Source organism: Caloenas nicobarica, chromosome 26 (genome assembly GCF_036013445.1).
Source record: "Caloenas nicobarica isolate bCalNic1 chromosome 26, bCalNic1.hap1, whole genome shotgun sequence".
In the NCBI taxonomy this organism is placed as follows: Eukaryota; Metazoa; Chordata; class Aves; order Columbiformes; family Columbidae; genus Caloenas; species Caloenas nicobarica.
Window position 1 is genome coordinate 972,465 of NC_088270.1, and position 19,846 is coordinate 992,310.

General features: G+C 55.5%; 1 protein-coding gene across 1 annotated transcript in view; it reads left to right on the forward strand.

Annotated features, from left to right (window-relative positions):
- CEP164 (centrosomal protein 164) overlaps positions 1-12,913 on the forward strand; it is a 29,154-nt gene extending 16,241 nt beyond the window's left edge. The window contains exons 15-33 of the mRNA XM_065652007.1: positions 668-886; positions 1,218-1,349; positions 1,937-2,153; positions 2,739-2,816; positions 3,087-3,218; positions 3,374-3,496; positions 3,831-3,974; positions 4,169-4,252; positions 5,077-5,145; positions 5,423-5,601; positions 6,160-6,286; positions 6,698-6,765; positions 6,943-7,150; positions 7,857-7,964; positions 8,598-8,712; positions 9,643-9,990; positions 10,132-10,198; positions 10,721-10,843; positions 11,360-12,913. Of these exons, the coding sequence (XP_065508079.1) occupies positions 668-886; positions 1,218-1,349; positions 1,937-2,153; positions 2,739-2,816; positions 3,087-3,218; positions 3,374-3,496; positions 3,831-3,974; positions 4,169-4,252; positions 5,077-5,145; positions 5,423-5,601; positions 6,160-6,286; positions 6,698-6,765; positions 6,943-7,150; positions 7,857-7,964; positions 8,598-8,712; positions 9,643-9,990; positions 10,132-10,198; positions 10,721-10,843; positions 11,360-11,459 (2,641 nt within the window). The 3' untranslated portion in view covers positions 11,460-12,913. The remainder of the gene's footprint in view (positions 1-667; positions 887-1,217; positions 1,350-1,936; positions 2,154-2,738; positions 2,817-3,086; positions 3,219-3,373; positions 3,497-3,830; positions 3,975-4,168; positions 4,253-5,076; positions 5,146-5,422; positions 5,602-6,159; positions 6,287-6,697; positions 6,766-6,942; positions 7,151-7,856; positions 7,965-8,597; positions 8,713-9,642; positions 9,991-10,131; positions 10,199-10,720; positions 10,844-11,359) is intronic.
- The last annotated feature ends 6,933 nt before the right edge of the window (positions 12,914-19,846 follow it).

Genomic DNA, 19,846 nt, shown 5'->3' on the forward strand with positions numbered 1-19,846 from the left:
CAAAGAAGAAGAGTTTTGTTCCTAGACTAATCTTAATTTTCTCCTCCTTCCTCTTCAGCCTCTCTCAGACCTTATAATTTTGCTGTTCTCTGTCTGAAAAAAACTAATTAGAAACAGATTGGGTTTGAATTTTTGGAGCGCTTAGGGCTTTCTGTTGCCTGGAGCTGGCAAACTCCCAGCACAGTTTAGATTGCAATTGCAGAAAAATACCTGATCCATGAGAAGCGCACTGCCGGTCCCTGGGCTGAGAACAGGTACTGATTGCAGCTGCTTTCATTGTGCCTGGCAGCCCTCGCCAGGGTTTCATAGCTACTAGATCCTAGATGAAGTGAGGCCATGTTGCCCTCACCGAGTGAGCTGTAGTGGGCCAAAACTCAAGTTATTTGGGACGCCAGTGCTGCTAGGGCTGTCTTTAATAACGTGTCGCTGAGGGATCCTGGCAGCGGTGCGCGGGGGCACCCCCAGGCTGGTACCTGGGATAACGTGCTGCTCGGAACACAGCGTGTGCTGCCATCCCCAGCAGCCCTGCACAGCGTGTTCCTGCTGCAAGCTTGGCTCTGAGGTGTTTGCCTTGGAGTCAATACCTTTTGGGGGGATGCTGCTCTTCCTTTCCTGTTACTTATTCTCCTGTCACCCTTTTGCCAAAGGAGTGTTCTTTTTTTGGTAGGCAACCTGAGAAGGAAATAAAATGTGAGCAGTTCTTGAACCAGCCTAATGAGGAATCCCTGGAGGCAATAGCCAAGGAGTTGGAGACAGAGCTTGAGCAAGAGAAAATGCATTTATTGCAAGCAAAGAAGGAGAAAATTCAGCAGTTCCAGGAGGAGATGAGGCAGCAGGAGGATGAGGAAGCTCAGAAGCTTCATCAGCAAAAAGAAAAATCCCTCAGGTACTTTCCTTTTTTAGTCCATCTCCCCCCCGTTTCTCCTGGGAGCCTTTCCCAGCTGTGCGCTCATTGCTGGGGCTGTTGTTAGCCACCGCCTCAGCAGCGGTGCCGCGTTGCTGTGGGTGAAGCAGATGGTTGATGCTCAGGGCTGCATCTCCTGCCCCAGCAGCCACGTTCTGGAGGTGCAGAGCAGAATTAACGTGCTGGAGCCGGGGAATGCATCACTTGGGCAGGCACGGCTACTGGGAGCTCATCTGTAGGGCTCAGGGAGGCGATTTGAAGTTATTAAAGACTCCTGAAACCTTTTTCTTTTTTCTGGCTGCTCATCTCTCAGGGCTCTGAAAGAAGACTTGGCAAAGGTTTCTGAGGAGGAAGAGTCGCGTGTCAGAAAGGAAGAAACTGAGAGACTCTCGAAGCTGCGAGCCAAAATCATCTCGGAGACTGAGGCAGAAAAGGAGAAGATAAGGTGCAAAGTTTTGGTGGCATCCCGGGGCACGTAACCTCAGCGCTGCACGTGCAGGGGAGCTGCGTGGCGACAGAGGGGCAGACTGACGAGCTTGAGGGGAACAGCTCGGCCGCCCTGCGGCTGAGGAAATTCAGCTAAATAGATGGGTGGTCCAGGAGTGTCCTGAAGGGAGGTGTTGCTGTTGTGTTGGCCCACACATGGCTCTGGGGCGTGTAAAGGCAAGAGACGGCATTTTCAGGGGCAGCTGCACTTGCTGTGTAGCTTGGGTTGGGTCAGGGTCTGTCTGATGGTTCCTGTGAGAACAGCTGCAGGAGACAGAGGAGACACAGACTGAAAAACTTACATTGTGTTACAGCTTTTTTAATGAGCTGGCAGATCGGTCTCCGTGTGACTGCTTTGCTGTTTGTTTCCGAGGCCTTACTTGCTGCACTTGTGAATCTGTATGCTCTGGTTCTGGGTTTCTCCTGCCTTGCGTGTCCTACCCTATGGCGGCGTCTTCTCTCAGCAACGGTTCCTAAATGGAGTCCAGCGGTAAAGTACTGAATTCTGACTCGCTTCTGTCTGTGTTCTTGTCGCAAACCCACCAGGGCAGAGCAAGAGGTCGCACTGCAGAAACTGCGAGAAGAGTGGGAGTCCCAGCAGGTGACGGAGAAGGAGAACCTGGAGAGGAAGCAGCAGCTTGCGCTGGAGAAGATGAAGCTGGAGGTGGAGGAGGCTCAGCAGAAAGAGATGACCAAGCTGAAACAAGAAAAGGAGCAATTTCTGCGTGAGCTCAAGGAGAGGTTAGACAGGGACAAGAAGAAGGTGAGATCTTTATTGCGAGCTGGGGTCAGACACGCACGGCTCAGTCTGACCTGGCTCGCATTGCAGTGCTAGTGTTGAGACTAAATAACACCTCTATGTGCTTTAATAACGACTGCCGTAAAACAGAAAGGAAAGTTGCTAGGCGCGCTCTTAGGGCATGGTCAAGGTGGGGAGGAGTACTCCTCCAATTTCTATGACACTGATGATCAAATAATGATTATTTACGTGGCCACGTTGCATCTGAAGGAAAGAGACAGATCCCTGTGTGTCTCTGCCAAGGTAAATCAGACACTTGATGAGATCAGAATACCTCTTTGGCTGCTGCTTTGGTCCTCCAGAGAGCCAGGGGTTCTGGAATGGAGGCAGCTTGTCCTTCCGCACAGCAGGACCGAGATCCCTTGAGATCTCCTGGGAGGGAAAGCACATAGAGAGTAAAGGCACCTTGTACGTAACGCGGGTTGGAAGGGGTTCGCCACTGTGCTTTTTTGATGCTTGTGGATAGACGTTAATTGCAAATGCACCTTGTACAGCACGTCCCCACACATAGAGGTTTTCCAGCAGACTGTCTTGCTCATGTTCCTGTAGGCAGTGGAAGAGCTGGAGAAACAGTTTGCGACTGAACTCCAGCAGCTGAAATCTGCAGCGGAAGAGAAGCATCAGAAGGTAAAAGAAGGTGTCCTTAGAACATAAACAGTGTTGTGGGTTTGGTTTTTTTTCCCCACACTGTCAGCAAAGGTGGCCAGGGAGGGTGGCATTATTTTTTTCAACTTCCTAAATGTGGTTTGGGTCTGGCTCAGCCTTTGGACATGCTCCAAGCAGGGGGCGGTGAGACCGCACACGCTGGCCTTTGCCACGCTGCCTGCTCTCTGTGGGAGGGCACAAAATGGAGCTTGTCACAAAGGTGACAATCTCTGGGGGTGGCTTTCACGGCAGGTCATTTCCAGCCTGCAAGCCCAGATAGCAGAGGCACAGAGGAGCGAGGAGGCTCAGCTGCGTGACAGCTTGCAGAGAGCGGAGCAGAAAGTGCAGCAGAAAGCGTTCCAAGTGCTGGAATACGAACGCGAGGCAAGTGTTCCCCTGGGGCTGCTGGGGGAGCCTCAGCCTCGCTCCCTGGCTGCGCGGGGACCTCAGAGGCCACGTCCCCTGCCCAGGGGTGACACTGGCGCCTTGGGGGAAGGGACACCCCTGCAGCACCATATCTTTCCATGTCACCCCTGCAGCTCAGTGAGCTGATGAGAGAGAAGCGGCAGGAAGTGGAAAAAGACCATGAGAGGAAGATGGAGAGGATGAAGGAGGAGCACCAGGAGGCCCTGGCACAGCTTCGGGATCAGTGTGAGGAGGAGGTACCGCTGGGGACAGCAGTGGATTTGGGAGGTGACTGCAGTGGCTCGGGCTGTGCCTGGGCCGGCACTGCCGCTGGCCTGACCTGCCTGTGTCAGCCGCTCCTGGAACTGGGAATCTCCTCTCTTCTGGGAGAACTGGGCATTGTTGCCATGACGGAAAGTGAATTTAGGCTGCGGCTGTAGGGTTAAGCTGTTAAAATATTCTCTGTGCAGACACCTTCCACATGCATTTGTGGATTTCTGTACAAGAGAAGATGGTTTGCATTTTTGCAGGCTCTGGAGAACCCTATGCTTCACTCGGCCGCTTTTCTGGTTTGTGTTTTGCACCAAACAGGAGAGAAAGCAGAGAGCGGAGCTGTTGGAAGGCCTGCGAAGCGAGAAGCGGCGGCTGCAGCAGGTTCACGAGGTGGAGGTGAAAGCTGTGCAGGCGGAGCTGGAGGGGCGGCTGGCAGCCCTGCAGGTCCGGCACAGGGAGAAGGTGAGCGCAACGCCTGCCCGGCGCCTCCTGGGGCTCGGCTGCTGGGGGCCAGGCTGCGTGCCGGGCACCTCGGTGCGCCTGTCACCCTCCACAGCCCAGGGTGACAAGTGGCAGCCGCGCTCGCCCCGTTTCTGTCCTGCCTGGGGAGTGAGGAACTTGTGCCATTCTCTCTTTAACTCAGCATCTCTGTGCAGGAAAGACAACTCCAGGATTCAGAAAATGAGCTTGAAATGCGCATGAAGAACGTCAAAGCCAGGTCGGTGCAGCTTCTCAGCCAGGTGAGTCGGGCCTGTTGGGCCGGCAGAGCTTTCCTGCCCTGTTCTGCTCCCTCGGGGGGACTCCAGAGATGCTCAGCCAGGGCTTCTACAGGTAAAACTTTTATCACGAGACAGAGCAGGGCCAAGCGTTCCTAGTGGGACGGCATCATGGCCGATGTCTGCAGTGAAAGTTGCTGCTCAGGGTTTGCTCAGCGCTTTGGGAGACAGTAAGCGGCTGTAAGAGTCACAGAGGGACCACAGAATCCTTTCAGGGCAGCATGTCCTGCTCGGCATCGCTTCAGGTTTTAGTCAGTCCCTGGTTTACCTCCTCTTCTACCTGCTGCTGTGAAAGGAAGAGAGTGTTTCAGGATCCTGGGCGGCAGAGTGGGAGAGGGAAGCGCTTCAAATGCTCCTGTGGAGCTGCCAGAAATCACTGGCTGATGCGCTCGCCTGCCAGATCTCCCAAGTCCCGGCCTGTGCCAAGGGCTGTGGACAACCCCGCTTCTGTCAGCCCTTCCTTGCCAAGCAGCACTGGCGTGAGGAAGTGAAAAAGTGGAGAAAAGAGGCGAGCAGAGGCTTTGCAAAAACGAGATCCTGCAGGAATGGCCGCGTGCTGAGCAGGAAGGGCAGTTCTCTGCAGGAATGCAAATATTCCCCATTCTCACTTGAAGCCAAACAAAAGGAGGGGAACTTGAGTGTGCATGGGGGGGCATAAAGCAAAACTGGCACCAATCCTCAGGTGGAAAATGGTCTCGAGACTTAGGGCTGGGCTCTGTGTGCAGGTGCTGCTCAGCAGCAGCAGTGTCATCGCTCAGACACTCACCTGCTTTCTCCTCTGTCTACAGGAGGAGTCGCTGAGAAAGAAGCGGCAGCAGCTGCTGGACGAGGCCAGACAGACTGAGCTGGAGAGAGACGTACGTAAGGCTGGGCCAGGCAGAGGGCTGTGCTGCTGCTGGGCTGAGGGCAGCGCACTGGAACTACAGTTTTTAAAAAGCAAACTGTTGCTTCTAAACTACCCTGCTCTGGGCTGTTTCCCACAAAGACGGCAGTCCTGTTCTGCCAGAACTGGTGTGCGCGTTCGTGGCTCTGGGACCTGCTGTGCACTGCGCAGGTCGCCAGTCTCTCCTGCGTTGTGCGCTTTCCCTGCGCTGCTGGGGAAATGGCTGTGAGGGTGGTTTGTTTTTCCTCTAGGAAGCTGCTTTAGCTTCCCAGCTGCGCCTGGAGGAGAGCAGGAAGGAGCACGCCAGCCTCCTCGAGTCCGTGCGGCAGCTGCGTCGCTCTCTGGAGGAGCTGCAGGACCAGAAAGCAGAGCTGGAGGCCCAGGTCGAGCTGTTACAGACCCGAAGCCAGAGGCTGCAGAAACGCATCAGGTCTGTGAATGAGAGTCTTCTTTAGTGCAAAAAGTCTGCGCTATGCCCATAGCCAGAACCTCTCTAGCCTAAGCTGGACCTCTCCCTTACCTTTGAGCCTCTGGTGTTGGGCCGTGTTCCTTCAGAATCCTAACGGTGGTTTTGCTGCATGTTGAGGGCACGGAGGTCCTGAGTTTTGTTTCCAAATCTATTCATAACTTGCTGTGAAAACCTGTCGTTGGCCTCTGCTTGTCAGGTTCACTTGTTTGCCTTCTCCACATCTGTCTGGTGAGGTTAATAAGATGCTTTGAGGGGGACAGGAAAATACAAAAAAAAGATTTTTCTACCATAGCTGAGCTCTGGGTAACGTGTTCAACACGGGTGTGAAGCCCCGTTTCCCTGCCCAGCCAGGGGTTACGTTTAACATCATAACACACACCTGATACTGGTGTTGTCTGGACACGTGTCCCTTTCCCTCCTGGAACCTGGAGGCCACTTGGGACACTGTTGGAGATGGATTGCTGGGTGGTGGACCTGCAGTCCATCAAGGGCTGGCACCGTTGCCTTTTCTCGTGGCAGTGAGCTGGAGGCAGCCGTCAGGAGCAAACAGGAGGCTCTGAAAGAGCTGGAGGCAGAAGAAAGCGTGGACTCTCCGAGAAGGAAAGCTGAGCTCCATGTGGAGGATCTGAGAGAAACTCTTCAAGCTGTGAGTAAAGCAGGCTGTAAAAGTGTTTGCCTTCTGCGATCTGAGCCTGTAACTGCCTTGAAAATCCCAGCTTTGGCTCCTTCTGTGTGAAGCCATTTGAGACACATTTTTCTTTGCCAGAGGAGATCGATATGTTTTGTGATCTTTGATTTCTGTTTATTATTACTGGGAGAAAGCAGTGTGGGAAACCTGAGTCCCCTTGGAGTCAAAAGCAGGGCTTGAGTCAGGGGTAGAGACGTCCTCTGCTTTTCAGAAGGTCTCGTACAGAACATCCTCGGCGCTGCTCTTGGATCTGGGCAGTACCGTGATGATGTCCTTCTGAGTTTTTGCTCCTAATTGAATTCTTATGGGGTCCCGAGGTTCTGTTTCCCATCCATATCTCTTAATTTTTGAAACGTTTCAACTCCTCAGCAGTCACCTAGAGAGCCTGCTTCCCCACCCTCTCAAAGCCACGAGGACAGTGACCTCCAGTTTGATCAGTGAGTACCCGTGTGCCAGCCACTTCTGGAAAATGATCTTACTTTGGTTTTACAAGCAAATGTCTTTGGGTTTCCACGCATTGCGCTGACAGTGGGGTTTTGGGGAGGGTGCTGCAGGAGGCTGCAGGGCGGCACAGCCAGCACCAAGCCAGCAGCACGCCCGTCTCTCCCGTGCAGCGTCAGGAGCTTCATATCTGCCGAGGGGATCTCCATCAGGAACGCCAAGGAGTTCCTGGTGCGCCAGACGCGCTCCATGCGGAGGAGGCACACGGCCCTGCGCGCGGCCCGGCAGCGCTGGCAGCGGGAGCTGCGCGACGCGCAGGAGGCGGCGCGGGATCCCCACAGCTCCCAGCTGCTGGAGGGCGTGCGCCGGAGCCTGGAGGAGGTGAGCCCGGCCGGACCGTGGGTGTCGGGGCTGCACAGGGAACCCGCGGCCCTGGGACCGATTCCTGGCTCTGCAGCCGCAGAGACGGGCAGCTGCGGGTGTTCAGTCCTCCTGGAAACCAGATCTTGCCTGTCTTTTGTGGCACATAGGCAGTGTTTTCCCTGCGTAGGCCTTCCTCATCGTAACACAAGGCTCTGACCTTTGAAATGGAGAAAGCATTTGGTAGGGGACGTGCAAGTCCCAGAGCACCTTCTCATAGCGAAAGAAGGGACAGGTGTCCATCCGTCAGTAGGTACGAGTTGATAGTTGTAGCTCTGCAGTGATTTTACTCTTGCTTGGGAAGGGGTTCTCGAGCACTTGCCAGCTCTGCTGATGTACCAGCCAAAGGCAAGGAAGGTCAGAATTTCCTTCACTGACGGCAGAGAATATTCATGTGTGCAGAACCAAAGCTGTTCACCCTGTTTGGTGTAGGGTTTGGAAGTGAAACCTCCTTTTTCTTGGGGTGAACTTGCTTTGACACATGTGCTCTACCCTCTGTATGCTCCACTTCCCATGTTCTTCACGACTTGGGAGCAGTTTTACTCCAGCAGTATGGTTTCCTGTGCTGAGTAGAAGTGAGATAATGCAAGTCAGCGTGACCACGGAAGTAGATTATTTCTCATCATTCTTGTTTGATTTTCCTCCTTGGCTTTGTTGGTCCCTGCAGGAAGCCAAGCAGTTGGACAAGATGAAGTCGGCCATGCGGAAAGGACAGGTGCTGCTGAAGAAGAAGGAGGAGAAGCTGAGCCAGCTGGAGTCCTCGCTGCTGGAGGAGGTAAGCGCCGGCATGGCTGCTGCTTGGGCCTGCCCGGCTCGGTCGGGATGGCAAATACCACGTCTTCCCTCTGCCGGCGACATCTGGGCTCGCTGTTCAGTGTGCGGCTGCAGAGCGGACACAGAGCAGCTGGGAAAAGCTGCAGGATTTGAGCCTGGAGGAAAGGAGGGCAGGTCAGCTCGTGTGAGCGGGATGGAGCCTGCGCTGCTGACCCAGGCAGCCCCGGAACCTGCCCAGCTCTGCCTGCGACCCCGCGGCCTCGGGCAGCGCGGCAGCAGATGCGAGTGCACGAGGCCTTTGCTCAAGCGCTTGTCCCTGGCGCAACGAGAGCACCCAGCCTGTGCAAGACTTGTGAGGCTTATTTAAAGCATAAAAGGCTTTTGACTTCTGCCTAGAAGGGCCCACCCACACGGCTGTTAGACTTGGCCTCTGGCACACACGCTGCCTTCCTCCGGACACCAAGCTTTCTCTTGGCTTCCAGACGTTGCTGCTGAGGATGAGTCTGCCTTCAGCTGGCGCTGCCCGACGGCAGCCCAGCCTGTACAGACCAGTGCAGGCGCTATTCCAGTGCCTTTTGTGTTTCAAGGACAGAAGAGTGGGTTTGATTTGCGTTGTTTTCCTCTTTTTGACCAGCTTTCAGACGAAGACACACTGAAGAGCGCTGCGTGGAAGAAAGCAGTGACTTTTGATCTTAGCAGCTCTGAGGACACAAACAGCTCATCCAGTGTAAATCTACGTCAACCTAAAAGTAAGTGCCTGACTGTCTTGATATGCCATGTCCAACATCTCATGCTTCAGACGTGGCTCTGGCTTTCCCTCTCGCCTCTCTGATGTACCTTCTGTTCTTGCTTGTGTTCATTAGCATCGGGGCAGGTCTGCTTTTCATGACTGGGTCTGCTCTGTGTGTAACATTTGGTTTGAAAAACTTATTTCCTGCCTGCAATGGCAGATGAACCGGGTGGAATCTGTGCATGAACTTGCCTCTTAAATCTACCTTTGTTTATAGCGTGGATTAGGAAGTCCCGCTTCAGCTCCTCACTCGCTGCTGTTGCAGAGCTGCATTGCTCTTCTGCAGGTGTCTGGGTTTCCTCCTCCCCACATCTCGGGAGAGGCTGCTGCAGTTCCCTGCCTGCTGCTTGTGCTTTTTCTTTGCCTTTGGTTGCCAGTTACTGGAGCTGTGCAGGTGGGAGGGAGGGGTCCCTGTGAACAGCCCAGAAGGGAAGGCAGGAGGGTTGTGCTGCTTGCAGAATGGCTGGCAAGGCTGAGGCCTAAAGGGTACAGCCCTGGGAAGGGTTTGCTGTTTGCAATAGGATCACTGCACGGTACAGGGTACAGCAGAACTCGGAGAGATGGAGCAGGGAGCTGAACACATGTACATAATGTGTATCCAGGCTTGTCCTGCAGGCCCTGGTTTTGCAGCCTTGGAGGGTCTTGTCCTTGTTATCTTGTTTCTCCTCCACTTTGTGCCCAGGCAGCCTCCAAGGCACAAATCCTCGTTGTCAGCCTATATCTGCGCCATTGGCTGCAAAGCCAGGTTTTTGCCTCTATCCCACTTGGCACAGACTGATCACACTTGGCTCGGAGCACAGCTCACCGTGGAAGGCGAGGCTCCTGCCAGGAGGCAGCGTCTCCCTCGCCTTCCCACCGATCCCTCTTTTTTTCCCCTCTCTTCTGCCAGTTGACTTGAGAAGCGATTTGCAGCCTGCGCCCCAGCCAGACAAGATCCAGTACCTGTCAGACTCTCTGCGGCGCATCACTGGTGAACTGAACGGTGTCCTCGGCCTCTTGGACTCCCTGAGCACCGGGCAGCCTCCGCTCGTCCCCTCCGCGCCCTGCAGCAGCGTCCCTCTCTCTACGTACGTGTCCCTGGCCGGGCCGCAGGCGGGGGGCTCCCCGCTGCCCCACACCGGGGTGCCGCTGCCAGACCCGTGGGCCCGGGGCTCTGCGCTGGGCTCTGCTCACGCCTTGGCAGCCAGGCAGTCGGTGGACAGCATGCTGGCAGAGAAATGGCACAAGTATTTCCCAGGTACGGCTCCTCTCCTTCATCCATCTGCTCGCTTGCCTGGCACTTCTGATTTCCCAGCCCGGCAAGTTCTGACCATCCAATGCACCCAGATGTATAGACTATGGATATTTGCAAGGCCTGTATTTAACCTCTGTTTTCCAGATGGATTCCCGTGGCACAGCGGAAGTTCCAAGCCTCTGGAGAACAAGCTGGGATACGTACCTGCAGAGTAAGGGTCTGGTTCCTTCAGCTGTTGTTGCATTGTGGGGCTCCTATTTCTCTGGAATGACTTATAGGTCACATATCGTATAACAAGTAGGTAACAAAATCATATTAATAAACCTCCATATTAAGTAGAGAAGTGAGATGCTGTTAGTGATTCACTGCCACCTGCTCACCCTCGTAGCTTCGGCAGTGAAGCCGCCATCGTGGCTGAGCTGATAGTGTTCACCCCAGAAGCAGGGCCGAGGGTGCTGGCGCTGGCCCTGCCGGGACAGGCGGTGCTGTCACCCAAACGTTTTGGGTGCCACACAGATGAAAAGGAGGACGGCAGCCTGGCAGTGGGTGGCTGCTGCAGCGTTTCTCTGTGATGTGGTTGGGCAGAGGACTTTGGGCTAAGAGAAGGTTGCTTTTTGTTAACTGTGGCTCTTTCTGTAGCAGCCCATCACCTTCTCTCTCATCTCTGGGATTGTTCCTCCGTAGACTCTTTTGTTCCAACTTGTGCTGTCTCTTTCTCTCCTGTGCGCAACAGCGAGCAGATACGGCTGTTCCAGCACTCCCAGCTCCAGAGCTGTGAGCCAGACAAGATGAGTATCCAAGGAATGATTGAGACCAACAAGAAATGGCTCAAAGACCTCAAGAGGGATTCCACAGTGTATCCTTTGCCTGAGTCTGGTCTTCCATTGCACTTTAGCTTCCTGCAGCAGGAGGTGAGTGAATCAGGAGCACTACAGCATTCAACAGCAATTTCAAAGCCGTAACCTCTAGTTTAGTGTCCAGTTCTGCAAAGGAACATGGTGTTTAGCAGTCAGAGCACGAGCGACCTGTTTGCTCTTCTTTGAGCTGTACTTGACCAAGAAAGTCTCTTGAATGAACGAGACCTCTCGGTGCGGGGCTGTTTCCAGGCTTGTGCTGTAGCAGCGTTACACGGGGCTGTCAGCATCTCCTCTGAGCACACACTGATAGAGCAGCAAATCCCTCGGGCTGTCCTGGGCACGGCGCTGCTCTGAGTTCCCTAATCCCCCTCTAATTCCACTTGACTTGGACACGGCAGGGCAAACACAGCACGTGTGCGCGGGGCTGGCTGCTGCCCCTCCGTACCTGTCTGCTGGCTGCGCTCATGGCGCTAATCCCTGCTGCAAGCCGGGCTTTTCCTTCACCCAGCTGCCAGACCTCTCTTCCCGGGTGCACAGAAGGCTCCTGCCAGCAGCCCCAGCCTCCTTCAACTCGGACTGGATGAAAACAGACAAATTAAAGTGTATCGTTACTAAAAGGTGGGACTTGGCTCTGGAGAGAAGGTTGCAGAGGCCTGTGCAGGGTTTCAGCCATCTCTGCTGCATCTTTGTGCTGTGCCCTTGAAATAAATTCTCTCTACAAGAGAGTGGAGGGAGGAGGAATTGAACTTCCCAGGCGGATTCTTCTAATCCTGTAAGGTGTCCAAATATACTTTATAGACTGTTTAATCCAGTGGTGAAATATCAGGGCTTCCATAAATCAACAGTTCTCTCATTAGTATTCCTGCAGTTGCGAGCCAGAGCTGTGAATCGTGGAGGGCTTTGAGTCAGGGGGGAGATGTGAATCTGGCCAAGACGTTGCTGGAGGAAACGTGTCAGGAGATGAGCCCACGGGATGCCCAGCACGTGCTGAATTGCAGGTGGGCCACGTCGTGTGGCCCCTGGCACGTGTGTGAGCTGGGAGAAGGAACAGCGGGTGGCCGCGCGGTCTGGGGACAGAGCCGGGGAATGGCACATTCCGACTCCTGGGAAATGGTCCTCTTCTTTGGGGCAGAAGTAACAGCAACTAAGCCAGGGGTGGCTTTTCGTGGCAGATCTTTTGGAGGAGCACTCCCTGCTTCCTCCTGTCGCTGTGGCCAGGGCTGTGCGGCAGAGCTGCGCTCTGGGAGCTCCTCCCGCGCTACAAATGTGCCGGCGGTGTGGCGGGGAGAGCTGGTGCAGGCGCTGTTCGGGAGCGCAGCCTGGTGTGAACGTGCAGACGAAGCCGCAGCTGCGTCCTGCGCTGCCTGGGGCGTGGGGTCCGAGCTCCGCTCCGCAGCTGGGCACGGGATCGGCTTTCCTAGTGCTGAGTGGGAAATGTGGTATGTGGTTGTCGCTGTTAGCGCTTCCTCCAAGCTGACTTCAAAATTTTACACTCTAAAGAAATGCCGAGCCACTTGCCACTTTGTCTGATGAAGAAGTCTGCGTTTTCAGGGATCCCATCTGTGGGAAATTGCCTTCGAAGCTGTTCTCCTCGAAATGGCTGGTGCAGGGGGTGGTGGAGCTGCTGCTCGGCACCGCTCGGGCTGCCTGTGCTCCTCGTGCGGTGGGGTGAAGAGGAAACCCCCCACTTTGCTTCCCAGGTGTTGTGCACTGGCAGGGGAGTGTTTACATGCAAATAGAAATCTATTTTTGATGAACACCGTTTAAAAACTCTTAACGAATCTATTTTTTTGCTGATTTTCTTAGGATTTTTTTAATTACTTGGCCAGGCTTTGCCCGAGGACGGCTCAGTCCTCTGGTCAGGTCTGTGTTCTCCCACTGCCCGCTTGCTGATGAAGCGCAGGTTCTGAGGACATCCCGCTGGTGTCCTTGCTGAGGAAATCCCGGTCCTGCTGGCTGGGTGATTTAGAAAGGACCACGCAGCTCTGGCTTTGTGTCTGCAGGGAGGCTGTCAGCCTGGGCGATGCTGTGTGAGTCCAGCCCGTGTGTTCGGAGAAGCGCCTATTAGTAGTGTGGAGAAATGCCTGTATCCTTAGCAATAACTTGGTTTGGAACACGTTCGTTTTTCCTGTAAAAACCTCTGTTAACGACTGTATCTGTTTTTTGTACAGCAATTAAATCAACACGAGTCTGTTTTGTATGATGGTGATGTTTGTAGCTCTGTTTTTCTCCTTCTCGAGATGTTCTGTTGTAGCCCTGGATATCCAGCTTGTACGTACCTTTCACATCTTCCCCTCGCTTGTCTCTGGGCTGTTTCGTGTTTTGTCTTGTCAAGGTCACTTCTGGCAATTTCCGAGACCACTTCCACTCGCGGTGGCTTTATTGCCATTATTCTGTGTCTGGCCAAGGTTGCAACCGCAGGGGCACACAGAAAGCTAAAACCCAAACCAACCAAAGCAATTCTTGCTGGGGCTTTCAGCCAGCAGGACGGCTCTTCAGGGGCTGGCGTGCTGCCCTTTTTGGAAAGCTGCGACCCAGCCTCGTTAGATGGCTGTCTCACCGAGCTTGGTGTGGAGCTTGGCGCGGGGTGCGGGAGCGGTCCAGGGCCGGCTGTGTTCAACTGGCTACGTCTGCAGAGTGGCTGGTGCTGCTGATCTCCCCACTTCCCTTGGAGCAGCTGTGGATTTTCCCCAGGCAGAGTTCTGGGTGCTTGCTGCAGTTCTGCTGCAGCCCTTCCCAGCGGCATAGCTTTGCCCCTTTGGGGTTTTTCCCTTGGATAGTCTCTCGCAAAGACTCGGCTCATCCTGTGTCTCCAAGCACCGCAGCACAGGCTGCCTCAGTCCCAGCGGGACACTCACCGTGTGTCCTGGCTGGGGACTCTCCCGTGCCGACACTCTGGAAATGTGTAACGCAGCAATGCTGGGGAGAGGGGAGGCTCAACGCCTGCCCTGATTTTCACAGCTCTGATTCCTCTGCCCAGCGCCCTGCTCGCTGCCAATCCAGGGTTCAGATGTGGGGGTGCTGGGGGAGCGCACCAGTTGAGCAAAGCCCAGTGTGGTCGGAGGGTGCGTGAGGGCGCGTGGAGGCACAGGGGCTGGGACGCTGCTGCCCGGTGGTGCTGCCTGCGCGGGGCGGGCTGAAAGGACCGAGCGCGACGGCTGGATGTGCCAGGCACAGAGCAGAGCTGCGAGAACCAGGGGCGTGATGAGGCACAGGAAGAACAGCACGAGGATCAGCTGGCTGCGCAGAAATGGAGGTGGTAGTTAGAGGCACATCCTTAAAACACAAACCACCTTGAATCACCCCAGTTGTTGCTGAGTGCGATCTGCACCTGTGTGTCTGCCCCTGGAGAGCTGTGGGGAGAGCTGCGGGAGGCCCCTGGTGGTGACACGCGTGCCCAGGTGGGCACTTTTGGGGACAGGTCCCCTATCCCGCTGCTGCGGCAGCCGCTGTGCAAAGAGCGCAGGGCAGCTCTGAGAAACCCAAAGTCCGTCTGAACTGGAGGTACCTCTGTGCACAGAAGGCTTTGCTGTAATCCCGCGGAGAAGCGCTCCCGAGCAGAGATGTGTGCAGGCGTGTCTGCCTGCGTGCGCACAGAAGAGGATTTGCTTTTCCTGGAATGCCAGGCCCGTACACGCTGGAGAAACTTGGCGATTAGAAGAGCAAAAGGACAGCGCACGATTACTGTGCCGAGATAAGCGCGAGCCGTAAGCTCGTTAAGCGGCTTGGGCTCTGCCCGCGGGAGCTGGGCGCTGCAGTCCCTGGCTGTCCGGCACCCGCTGCGCATCGCTCCCGGCGCACAGGGAGCCTCGGGACCCCCAGCCATGCTGGGCACCCTGATGACCGCGCTGTTCTTCGTGGTGAGGGCATTCGGACAGGTGAGTCTGCGCTGGCCGGGCAGCAGGTAGGATCTGATGCTTTTCATTCCCAAAAGCATGTGGTTACCTGTTGGAGAAGGTGCTGAGCGGTGGGGAATGTGGCTTTGGCCGTTCTGGGGGCTGGGGATGCCGTGGCCGTGCCGTGGCCACTTCTGCAACACGCAGACCCTCGCGCTCTGCAGCTCTTTCCCGGGGGTCCTACAGCACCGTGCGCTGTTGCTTTTCCGCTCCCGTCCTCTCACCTGCTGCAAACCCTGTGTGTCCAGTTGGGGAGCAGCCTGTTCCATGAGGAGCCGCTGCCGTACCTCGTGTACCAGCCCCTGCCCTGGCAGATCCAGTGCGTGACCCAGAGCCGCCGCACCAGCCGGGACAGCGAGGTGAGGGCTGTGGAGGGGGCTCAGGGCTGCGGAGGGGGCACGGAGCAGGGGAGGGGGCACAGGGCAGTGGTTGGGGCACGGGGCAGCACCTGATAACCAAACAGGCTGCTCGGAACAGAAGGCTTGGGCAAGAGGGAGAGATTTGTGCTTTTCCCTTGTAAGACTGAAAATAGGGTGATGTCAGGAGGCAGAACAAACTGAAAAACGTAGGAAAGGTATTTGTAGACAAATTCATACTTATTTTTTGGAGTGAAAATATCTCTTAGCACACCTGAGCTCCCAGGTGCTGCAGCGTCACAGCGGGGGCTGGAGCTGAGGAAATAAAGCAGCAAGGCTGGGTCCGTGCTGGTTTGAAATGCGATCTGGTGAGCCTAAGCCTGTGCTGATTGTACATCCTAAGATGGTACAGATCTGATGTCGCAGATCTGATTTTTGATACAAAGCGCTCTTCTGCTTTGCCTTGGAGGACTTCTCACAACTGCAAATAAATTAATCAATGCTCTGTAGTGGTCTTTAAGGGAACAACAGTAAGTGTTTTCCAGTTTCCCAGAGGGAATGGTGATTGAACAGCTCGGGGAGGCTGGCCCTGTCCCTTCAGAGCTTCCCAGCGGGCCTGAAAGGGACTGTTCTCGCCGCCCCTGCCTGAGATATAACCCGCTTGTGTTTTTGTTCTCTACCTTTCCAGAGAGGCAGGAGCTCCCGGCACAACAGCATCTACTCGATTTCTGGTGAGAAAGGTGAGTGCGGCACAGGCGGGGGCCGGGGACAGCCTTGTCCCCAAGGAGCAGGGGAACCGCACGGTTGTGACTGGGATGCACCAGAGGAGCAGGTGCTGCAGTACCAGCACCTTTCTCGGCCTCCCGGTGCAAAAAATATGTCTCTGTGGCGTTATTAAGGGGTATTTTGGACACCCCTCTGCAGTGGCTCTGGGGGTGTCAGTGCCCCGGGAGCAGGGGATGGTCCCAGGGCTGCCGGTGGCACTGTGGCGTTACCGATGCTGTGTTTCTTGCAGAGCTGCCGGCAGCTCATTCCTGCAAACACGCAGCAGCACGTGCCCGGGTTGGCGTTTTGCAGCGGGCAGGATTTACAGCTGACCATGTCTTTTGTTGAGCAGGGCAGGAGGGAGCAGATTCCCAGCGCGGACTCTTTTTATGTACCTTTTTATGTTGCAGTTTGTTTTAGGAGGTGGGTAGCAGTGTTTTGGGGTGGCAGCGGTGGGTTTATCCAGCAGCAGCTGGCAGCAGGATCTCTGATCGCCGCTCGGGGGGTGCTTGGCAGCGACACGCTCGCTTCCAGCAGCGCTGCCGAGTGCCTTTGGTTCAGCTCCTGTTGAATCTCACAATACTTCCCTAATGCCACATTAAGGGGGGCAGGGGGGGGCTCCCATTTGTCAGCGTGAGAGCTTTATTGCTGTGCAGCGCCGGGCTTTTTTTTTCTAATCTTATTTGTGCGCATGAAAGTGAGCGAGTATCGCACTCGGTGATTAAACGCGGGGAAGCGGAGGTCTCTGGGGAGCGAGGCTGTGTAAATAGAGGCTTAGCGCTGCCGGGGGGGCTTTTCTGCGCCTCCTGCTCCCGCTCCCTCTGCCCTGGGGACGCGTCCCGTGAAGTCGTGGTTTCACGCTGGGGACGCTCCAGCCTTTTATGTCCATGACGGAGGGAAACCCTCCTGTCTGAGGGGGCTCTACAGGGAGCTGGGGGGTCCATGATGCTGATGCCAGGGCTCTGTCCTGCTCGCCAGAGCCTGTGCTTGCTGTGACACTTGTTTGTCCTTCCAGGCAGCGTCACCCCCGACGCCAGCAGCGAGAGCAAGTTCCTCAGCGATCCGTCCGAGCAGGCGGCCGTCACCATCCAGACGCACTTCAGGAGGTACCAGCAGCAGAAGCGGCAGCAGCAGTAGAGGCGTCACCCCCGGCCCTGTGCCGTCCCCCTTTTTGTGTGTCCCGTGTCCTGGGGGGACGCGGTGACGCTGCCCCTGCTCCCCGACGTGTAGTGTCCGGTGCGTGCGCGGCTGTGGGTGCTCTGCCCGTGGGGCTGGAGTTGAAACATGTTGGGATTCTCCGTCCTGCTCCGTCCTGCCCCGCCAGCATCACCTTTGGGCTGGGGTGCAGCTCTTTGATGTCACCCGGGGGGGGACGCAGCGGTGACAAGTCTTGTGGCAGCACCCAGAGCCGCGTGCTGGCTGGCCGGTTCCAATAAATACGGATTAATTGGTGTTAATCTCTCCTTCTCTTGCTAATCCGCTTACTCTCACTTGCCTTGTCTTGTCTCATCTGTTTAAAGTCTGGGGCTGGTACTTCAGAGGTGTCCCCCTGCCACCCCAACCCCGGGGGCCCCCACAGCCCTGCGGGGTGCACTTCGGACCCCGGGGGTGCTGGAGAGGTTGTTGGGGGTGGCGCTGTGGTGTTTTGGGGGAAAATAAAGGATTTTTGAGGAAAAAAAAGCATTTGGGGGTCAAATGGGGCTTGCCGATGTATTTTTTTGGGGGGGGTTGGGAGGTGGTTTATTACAGAGCTGCACAAGTCTGGATGCTGGATTATACCAGTGCACCCGAAAGCGATCAGCAGGGGATATTTACATATAAAAGTAACATGAGCTCCTCTTGTCCCACGCAAAGTTCCACCCGTCCGACACACACTCGTCCCATCGTGCTGGAGCGGTGACTTTTCACTGTCTGCCCGTTGTTTCTGGTGGTTTGGGGTGAATCCCCTCCCGTTGCCCATCTCAGGACACGGTTCTGCAGACCGGCCTGTGCTCAGTTCAACAGATGTCGCTTGTTCCTGGGGAGCAGAGCCCGACCCCCCCGGCTCCAAGCTCCTTTCAGGCAGTTCAGAGATCAGAAGGTGTCCCCTCAGCTCCTGTTCTCCAGGCTGGACCCCCCCAGGTCCCCCCATCACACTTGTGCTTCAGCCCCTTCCCCAGACTCAGCGAGACACCCAGGTGCTGCCCACCACATTTTCTTTCCCTTTCCTTTGTCCAGGGCACACGGGGTTGGTTTTGGGGGCTGCCAGACTCCCCCCAACCCAGCAGGAGAGCCCTCCGCTCACCCAGTGCTCCCCACCACCCCCAAAACCCCCTTTCTGGGGCAAAACCAGGCACCGCACATGCAAGAAAAGAAAAAAAAAAAACAAAAAAACAAAGCAAACCTGAAGTATTGCAGAAGCAGCCTGGCGCTGTTTCGTGGGCGGTTTGAGGCTGGGTGGCTGCTCCAGCCGCGAGCTCTCAGCACAACTCGGGGCTGTGGGGCAGGAGCTGCTGGCGGGGGAACTGCAGCCTGAGCAAACTTTGCATGTCCCTAAGCAGAGCTGCCCAGGAGAGCAGGCTGTCAGTGCGGCTTGGCGTGCCAAAACACCAGCGCGAAGCATCAAACCCAGCACTGGTGACACCGGGAGTGATCCCTGATGCCTTCCCAGCAGCATATTTGGGGAGCAGACTCCTCTCCTGCGCAGAGGACGTCTCTGAGTGCTACCAGAATAACTGCCAAAACCGGTAAAAAAAATAGGCACCAGAAGTTCTGAAAACAGCTTCTTTCCTGAGCCCCCCGAGCAGCCAGGGCCGAGGCGCTCACAGCTCCCCAAATTTCAGGTGTTAGAACCAGGAGGATCTGCTGCCCGGAACAACAACACAGGCAGGTCAGGGGGCTGCAAGCTGGAAATGGAAACTGCAGGTAATTGCAACACTGACTTTATATTCATGTCATTTATTGGGTTATTCATTTAAAAAAAAAAAAAAAAATCTAGGAGCAGTATGAAAAATTCAGCTCTGTAGCACCTGGTCATAAACAATGTGGTAAACCCAGCACTTTTTGTCAAGATGAATAAAAAAAAGAGCTGGTAAAAATCTGTGCATAGATGTTACAACTGCTATAACAGTTTAAATTAATATAGGAAGCTTCTCTATTATTTGAAAGAAGAGATTAACCAGTGGGTAGCAAATGAAGTGATGAGAACATGAGCTCGGAAACTATGGCAGTTTAGGAAACAAAAGTGCAGGTAGTTCATTAGACTTTAAATAGCACCAGAACCTCTTCTGGGAGGATAAGTTCTAGTTTGGGTAAATAAACCCACTATTACTAATGGTCTATTTTTGGTGTCCTGGGGTGGCAGAACAGGGACAGGAGGTGCTGCCCCTGGGCTGCCAGCCCTGGCTGGAGCTGCTCGTGGTTTCACTCAGATGTGCACATAGTGAAGGGGAAGGTATAATCTGCATTTCTTTGCTTGCTAATTGCTAATTGCTACCGCTGCTGGTAAAAACCAAGAGGAAAATGGGAATGAACGGAGGTGAGGAGCTGTGCCGTGCATCCCCGGGCTTTGCTGGAGCTGTGCCATGGTTCCCCGTGCCGCGGTGTGCCGCGATCCCCCACATCAGGGGTTTGACTGTCCCGTGCCACGATTCGTGGCACCGTGCTGGATTCACGCCATGCTGCCCTCCACCACGATGCACCGCGCTTCACCCGCCCTGGTCACTTTGCTGGGTTTGTGCACAGTACCGGAGCTGCACCGCGCTCGCCCCGTGCAGTGCACCCTCCACCGAGCTGGGTTCGCTGTCCTGCACACCAGTTCACCCCAGTTTGGCACGGCTGGACTTACCGGTGAGTAGTGCTGCGCACCTGGGGCCGCGGGCGCTGTGTCCGTTCCCAGGACCCTGCTCCCACCCCTTCCCCTCCGGCTCCTGGATGGGTCTGGGTGCCCTTCTCCGTCCTCCCGCGATCTTCTGCCCAAGCCCTGCTGGCTGAACAAACGCCCACG